General features: G+C 51.3%; 1 protein-coding gene across 1 annotated transcript; it reads right to left on the bottom strand.

Moving 5' to 3' along the window:
• Positions 1 to 6,856: 6,856 nt before the first annotated feature.
• On the bottom strand, positions 6,857 to 7,699 carry LOC142825173 (GTPase IMAP family member 2-like). Its single transcript, XM_075916942.1, has one exon. The coding sequence runs from the start codon at positions 7,697 to 7,699 to the stop codon at positions 6,857 to 6,859; it is 843 nt and encodes a 280-aa protein (XP_075773057.1).
• Between the last annotated feature and the right edge of the window lie 293 nt (positions 7,700 to 7,992).

The raw sequence follows: 7,992 nt of genomic DNA on the forward strand, positions 1-7,992 counted from the left end.
GATAAAGCCATCTTGATGCATAGCAAGAAAAGCAAATCTGGTAGGTGACCAGATTGGCTTACCGGGTACATCCCTAGTGAAATTAAACACAAAAAGGAAGCTTACTAGAAGTGTAAACTTGGACAGGTGACTAGGGAGGAATATAAATCTATTGCTTGAGAATGCAGGGGAGTTATCAGGAAGGTGAAAGCGCAATTGGAATTGCAACTGGCAAGGGATGTGAAGGGTAATGAGAAATGTTTATACAGACATGTTAGCAATAAGAGGGTGATCAGAGAGGGAGTGGGGCCCTTACTAGATGAGGAAGGTAACTTAGTTAAAGATGATGTGGGGAAAGGTGAGGTACTCAATGCTTTCTTCACCTCTGTCTTCACAGACAAGATCAAATCCCAGATAAATGCAGTAGGCAATGAAGTATGGAAAGGAGATGAACAGCCCTTAGTCGGTAAAGGTTAGGAACTATTTAGAAAAGCTAAACATACACAAATCCATGGGCCTGGATTTAATGCATCCAAGGGTACTGAGGGAGTTGGCAAATGTCATTGCCGATCCTTTGGCCACTATCTTTGAAAACTCGTGGAAATCGGGGGAGATCCTGGATGACTGGCAAAAGGCAAATGTAGTGACCATCTTCAAAAAAGGGAAGAAGGACAATCCAGAGAACTACTAACCACTCAGCCTCACCTTAGTCCTGTGAAAATCATAGAGAGGATCCTTAAGGAATCCATGCTGAGGCACTACAAAGAGGGGAAAATGATCAGGAACACTCAATATGGATTCACCAAGGTCAAGCCATGCCTTACCAATCTGATCAGCTTCTATGATGAGGTAAGTGGCTCTGTGGCTATGGGAAAGTCAGTGAATGACATATATCTTGACTTTAGCAAGGCTTTTGATACAGTCTCCCACAATCTTGCTAGCAAGTTAAGGAAGTGTGGATGGGTATGTCTACACTACAGCACTAATTCGAACTAACTTAGTTCAAATTAGTTAATTCGAACTAAGCTAATTCGAATTAGCACATCTAGACTTAAAAACTAGTTCAAATTAGCGTTTTGCTAATTCGAACTAGCGCGTCCACACCAATTGGACGTTGGGGCGCACTTAAGGGTGGCTGAAACCGGTTCCGGCAGGGCATCAGATCAGGGATGGTATAGACGGAGCTTGGTCCTGCCTTGAGGGCAGGGGGCTGGACTCGATGACCTCTTGAGGTCCCTTCCAGTCCTATTATTCTATGATTCTAGTATTTGCGTTGTGTGGCTGCTGTCTGAGGCTATCTGAGGCTCGTGCTTAAAGGGACCCCCCTAGACAGCCGGTTCTCAGCTTTTCCACTTGCTTGCCTACCTCGGCGAGGGACAGCAAAGCGTTTTTGTCTGCGCCCGTCTGTGTCGGTGGTTCCCTTTGGAGACGCCGCTGCAGTTGCCAACATGGAGCCAGAGCTCGCCCTGGGCTTTCTGGTGCAGTTTTTGGACTTGCTGCTACAAGCCTGCCAGCAATGGCTGGTGGCTGCCTTGCACCACCTGGTGCATACCTCTCCGCCCCATACCTCTCCGCCTGGCCTCCCTGGGGGCCGTGGAGGAGCCACAGCAGCGCCCAGATGCCAGCGTACCCTGCTGCCTCTGGCGTCTGGACACCAGCAGCGACTGGTGGGACCGCATCGTCCTGGAGCGATGGGGAGACAGACAGTGGACTCAGAACTTCAGGATGAAGAGGGACACCTTCCTGGAGCTCTGCGAGTGGCTCGCCCCTGCTCTGCGGTGACGGGACACTTGCATGAGGCCTGTCCTTCCCCCTCCAGAAGCGGGTGGCCATCGCCCTCTGGAAGCTCTCCACGTCGCACAACTACCAATCCATCAGGAACCAGTTCAGCATGGGGAGATCCACCGTCAGAGCAGTGCTCATGCAGGTACGGCACCCACCGGCCACTGGGCCAGGGGCATGGGGGGCTGCAAGGAGGGGATGGGCCGCCCCAGGCAAAATGGGGGTAGGGGGAGAGGAGGCGAAAGTGCCCCGCACTGGAGGGTTTGGTCTGTCCCGGCTGTATTACACGCCACCCAGGGGGGTTGCTTCTGGGAGTAGGGCGCGGGGCAGTGCCAAGGCACAAACACTCCCAGCCACCCGGGCACCCCAGTGATTGGCGCTTTGCTGTGTCTCTCTGTAGGTGGTCAAGGCCATCAACCGGGTGCTGCTCCGCAGGGTGGTCTGCCTTGCCGACCCAGACGCCATCATCCGGGGGTTCAGCGCCCTCGGCTTCCCCAACTGCAGGGGGGCCATCGATGGGATGCACATCCCCATCCGTGCCCCGGAACACCAGGCCTCCCAGTATGTCAACCGCAAGGGGTAATGTCAAATAAAGACACCTGTTTTAACAACAAAAATCTCTTTTTTTTTTACATAACTGGGGTGGGGGGAGGGAGGAGTGAGGGTGGGAGAGGGGAGGGGATACCTGGGAGGAGGTAGCTAGAAGGGGGAGGAAGGGGAGGAAGGGAAGGGAAAGCTCAGGCTTGGGGGTCCTGCTGGCTCTCCCATCTCGCAGCACTGCAGATGCGGGGGCGTCGGGGGGAGTGGGTGTGGAGGGTGGGGCAGGAGGGATGGGGGTTGCGGAGGAAGTGGGAGGGGGAGCAGAGACGAGAGGAGGAGTGAGAGCTGGGACGGCCGCAGTGGCCGGAGCAGGAGGAGACAGGAACCTCTCGACCAAAGTCTGGAGGTGGCCTCTGAGTGCACGGCCCTGCTCCTCCAGTGCCTCCAAGCTCCGCTGCCGCAGCCGCTGGTCCTCCCGGACCCATTGGTTCTGGGTGCGGAGCTCGTGCTCCAGGAACCGCAGGTGCCGCTGCTGGTAGTCCTCCCGGTTCCTGGCGCGCCTGCTGGCCCGGATGCAGGTGGCTGTTGCGGGCGGGGTGGTGCGCCCTGCAGTCCCAGGTGCTGCGGCTGTGGTGAAACAAGAGCAGTGGTCGGTTCTCCCTGGGGACAAGATGGGTGAACCCCATCCCCCTCTGCAAGGCCAGGGCCCCTGCAAGACACCCAGCTGCTGCTCCATGGTGGTCAAGGCCCAGGCGCATGGTCCCTGGGCTTTCTCTCCCCCCACTCTCCCGTACACATAAGGGGATCATGATGGTAGTCACATGTGGAGCCCTCCCTGGTCTCGGACGACACAGGCGATGTGCTCTGTGGGGTGCCTCGGGGGTCCTGGGTCCTGGGCAGGCTCCCTGCAGGCTCCTGGCTCTCGGCATCCTCCTCCTCCTCCTCGGTGTCAGGGACAGGTCACCACCTGGGGGGCATGGATGGCGTGAGCCCCGAGGATGCGGTCCAGGGCCTCAAAGTGGGGGTAGGCCTCCGGGTCAGCCCCTGGCTGGCAGGCCCGGGAGTAGGCCTGCCGCAGGTCCATAATTTTGCAGTGGACCTGCCTCCGGGTCCGCATGTAGCCTCTGGCGGTCAGGCTGTCAGCCATGAGGCTGTAGACGGCCGCGTTCCTATGGCTAGTGCGGAGATTGTGGACTTTGGAGGCTTCCCCCCAAACCACAATGAGGTCCACGATCTCCGCACTCGACCAGTTGGGCGCCTGCCTCTTGCGGCCCCAGGCAGGGTCCTGTGATCCGCCAGCCTGGTCCCGGGAAGAGGGGGAGGGCTGGGTGGCAGCGGGTGGCTGGCTCATGGCGTGCCAGGTGCAGGGTCTGCTGGCTGGGTGCTGGCAGGCTTGCAACTGACACAGCACTGTAGCCAGCCCATGCCCCTTTAAGGGGGGCAGAAGAGTTTTCCTGGTGGTGCCCAGAGTGGCCATCAGGGCAAGCTGGGAAGGGCTAGCCTCCCACTAGTTCGAATTAAGTGGCTACACACCCCTTAATTCGAACTACTTAATTCGAACTAGGCGTTAGTCCTCGTGGAATGAGGTTTACCTAGTTCGAATTAAGCTCCCCGCTAGTTCGAATTAAGTTTGAACTAGTGGTTTTTATGAGTAGCACCTATGAAAGTTATTCCGAACTAACGGCTGTTAGTTCGAATTAACTTTGTAGTGTAGACATACCCGATGGGACAAATGGACTGTAAGGGTACATCTAAACTACATGGCTCCCTCGACGGAGCCATGTAGATTTGTTTGTTTGGCAAAGGGAAATGAAGCCACGATTATTTAAATCGCGGCTTCTTTTCCCTTTGCCTACAACCCTCATCTACATGGCTCCATCGATGGAGCCATGTAGTTTAGACACAGCCTAAGATGGATAGAAAGCTGGCTAGACTGTTAGACCCAATGGATAGTGATTAACAGATCAATGTCTGGTTTGCAGTTGGTTTTAGTGTAGTGCCTCAAGAATTGGTTGTAAGGCCAGTTTTGTTCATCATTTCTATTAATGACCTGGATGAAGGGATGGATTGCACTTTCAGCAAATTCACAGATGACACTAGGCTAGGGGGAGAGATAGATACACTGGAGGGCAGGGAAAGGGTCCAGAGTGACCTAGACAGATTAGAGGTTTGTGCCAAAAGAAATCTGGTGAAGTTCAAGAAGGACCAGTATAGAGTCCTGCACTTGGGACAGAAAAATCCCAAAAATTTGTTACAGGCTGGGGACCAACCAGCTAAGTAGTAGTTCTGGAGAAAGCGGTCTGGGGATTACAGTGGATGAGAAGCTGGATATGAGTCAACAGTGTGCCCTGGTAGCCAAGAAGGCTAATGGCATATTGGGGTGCATGAGGAGGAGCATTGACAGCAGATCTAGAGATGTGATTTTTCCCTTTTATTCAGCTTTGGTGAGGCCACATCTGGAGTATTGTGTCCAGTTCTGGGCCCCCCACTACAGAAAGGATGTGGATGCATTGGAGAGGGTCCAGCGGAGGGCAACCAAAATGATCCAGGGGCTGGAGCACATAACCTATGAGGAAAGGCTGAGGGATTTGGGCTTATTTAGTCTGCAGAAGAGAAGAGCGAGGGGGGATTTGATAGCAGCCTTCAACTCCCTGAAGGGAGGTTCCAAAGAGGATGGAGAGAGGCTGTTCTCAGTAGTGATGGATGATAGAACAAGGAGTAATGGTCTCAAGTTACAGTGGGGGAGGTCTAGCTCTGATTTTTGTCAACTCTCCTTGTCAAACCCTGCATCGGACTCACTTTAATACGGCCACACAAGGGAAGTATTTCCATACACTTGTCATGCCGTGCTTATGGAGAGCAGTGTGCTAAAAGCTGTCGTTTGATTCCTCACATGGCCTTCTTTACAGATGGACACACTATACTTACAAGAATATCAATGCTCCAGAGGTCGATCTTCTAGTGTTCGATATTGCGGGTCTACTATAGGCCCCAAAATCGAATGCTGAGGGCATACCCCTCCTTCTGCAGGGAGTATGGGAAGCGGACTGGAGATGTGCTCCTGGTGACCCTTCATAGTGTAGACCATTAGAGAAGAAGCATGTGACTCAGGAACAGATGGGGTAAATGGAATTGTTTTATTGCCCACATACACTAACTTCAGACCCCCAACACACTGGCAAAAATTTGGCACCAATTACACCCCTTGATCTATGTTAGTATGTTAATTTACATGTCTATCACTACTTTTCCTAAAGCCTTATTTAGTAAACATAACTCCTACACAATGAATATTGATAAGCAGGTGATGAATACAATTAAACCACCCTTGTTTGTTATTTACTGGTTTTTAGTTGAATCAGCATTACCTAATGGCCTAATCAGCAGCTTATAGGGAGGGAGAAAGTGCTTTGACCCTTAAAATGTTTTTACAGATAAGTGTAAAGACAAAACAAGACACTGTTCAGTGCAACCAATTTCCAAAGCTTCCAGGACAAAGGGGAAAATCATAGAATCATAGATAAAGGCCAATGGCAATTTTGGTGAGATTCCTTAACCACTAATGTGGTTTTTACATATCCCAACAGGGACACTGGCACAGCTTGGCTTAAGGCCAGCCGACTCAGTTATGCGTTTTGTGTAGCTGGAGTTGTGAACCCTAAGCCAACCTGCTTGGTCTAGTGTAGACCAAGCCTTTGAGAGCCAGGTGATAGACAGGTGACATAGGACCTGCTGTTATAGGACAGTGATTCTTTGCCATTTGGGACACGTGAATTCGTAGCTTCATAGCCTGGGATTGCTCGGAGAAATCAATGTAACCATCACCCTTTTGCAAGGAAACTAAGGAAACTTCATCTTAGCATTGTAACTTTTAAATGTGCCAAAATCCAAGGCTATAAATTAAATGGCTTGTAGACACGGCCTTTCCAAGTACTTAGGCATTGCTGCATTCAGCATTCCTGGGCCTAATTGGTTTCAGTCTCTTTTTCAACTGGGATTTAAGCATGTAGGAGCCCACACTACATTGTCAGGATACTGGGAAAACAATGCAAAACAATTTAGCAAATGGCCATTTCGTAGCCACATCTTGGTGGGGCTGGAAGTTTGCTTTGAAAAATATCACAGTAGGCTACAGCAGTGAGGCCTGGAAGGTTGATAGAGTCTTGCCAGCTTGCCCGTTGCCTGAATTTCATCCCCAGCAGGGTCTATGGTTGTATTTTACTACCATGGTGGCTACATGTGAGCTATTGGACATTGATCTGGGAGCTGACTAAGTCTCCCTGTTCTAGCCAAAGGGCCAAATGCTGTTACATGTGTAAACCCAGTTGGCCATGCTAAAATCAATGGAATTAACCCATTCGAAAACCAGAGTTGCAGAGTATTGAAAATGGCTCAGCACATTTAAATTATTCAAATAGACTTTGTTAATAAAAACAGTGGGTACAAAGTTTGTTCGTGCTTTGTACGAATGGGCGGCACTGGAGAAGGCGTGGATGCTGAGAAGCTGAGGTGCGAGGTTTGGGAACCAGTCGAGTTCAGTTGCACTGAGACTCTGTCAGTGGCTGTTAGTGATGAAGAATATCACAAGAAACATGAAGATAAGAAACTCCACAACCACGACCATGCCCCAAATCACTTCTGTATAATTGGGACTAGTAGCTTCCACAATCCTCAGCCTGGTTCTCTTACTGAGTTCAATGTAACCTCTCACTTTCTGCTTGGTTAAACGGGGCTCCAGGTACATCTCATTGGTGTAATACCGGCCCCCGTTCTCCTGCACCATTGTCTGGATCATTTCTACCAGCTCCGAAACCTGCTTCATCTGCTCTGCCCCGGTTGCTTTGTTGTTGAAAGTGCAGTAGCGGTTCCCACACGCCTGAATCAGCCCCTTGAGATCTTTGTTATCTGAGTGTCCCACGTAGTTGTGCAGGGAGCCTCCAGCCCCTAAATCTTCTTTCCGGGTGAACAGGACGACCGTGTGCCTCATGGCTCCATCTCCAAAGATCTCCCAGACTCGCTTCACGGCTTCCTTGTCCTCTGCAGTGTAACGGCCCAGCTGGGTCACCAGCACCAGCGCGTGGGGGCCTGGGGCGGAGAGCTCGACACAGCGACAGATCTCACTACATGTCACTGTATCACACACCTTTCGGTCAAAGATGGCAGGGGTGTCAATCACCACGAGCTCCCTCCCCTTCCAGCTCCTTTGCCCCTTTTCACAAGTCACAGTCACTGGTGTTGCTCGAAGTTTGGACTCAAACTTTCCTTCCCCGAGGATGGTGTTTCCTGTAGCACTTTTCCCAGCACCAGTTTTACCAACAAGGATGATTCTGAGCTCCGATCTCCTGCCATTGCCTGCAAGTTGGACAGTGAGATCATCATTGCACAGATACCAGAACATGAGTCTGTTGTGTTTGTTTTAATAAACCAGCAATAAAATAGCAGTCTGTGGCCGACATCCCACATCTCTGCTTGTCTCTGTGCCCATGGATGTCCTGTCAGTTTAGACTGAATGTGATCAAACCTGAGCCCCATCTCCTCTCTCCCGGGTTTTCTCTTCTTCCTTCTACTTCTGTTACTTTTCTCTACACCCTTAGGCTATGACTACATTGACAAGATTTTGTGCAAAAGCAGTTGCTCTTGCGCAAAAACTTGCCGCCTGTCTACACTGACCGCAAGTTCTTGCACAAGAAC

The sequence above is a fragment of the Pelodiscus sinensis genome, unplaced genomic scaffold, assembly GCF_049634645.1.
Source record: "Pelodiscus sinensis isolate JC-2024 unplaced genomic scaffold, ASM4963464v1 ctg40, whole genome shotgun sequence".
Lineage (NCBI taxonomy): Eukaryota > Metazoa > Chordata > Testudines > Trionychidae > Pelodiscus > Pelodiscus sinensis.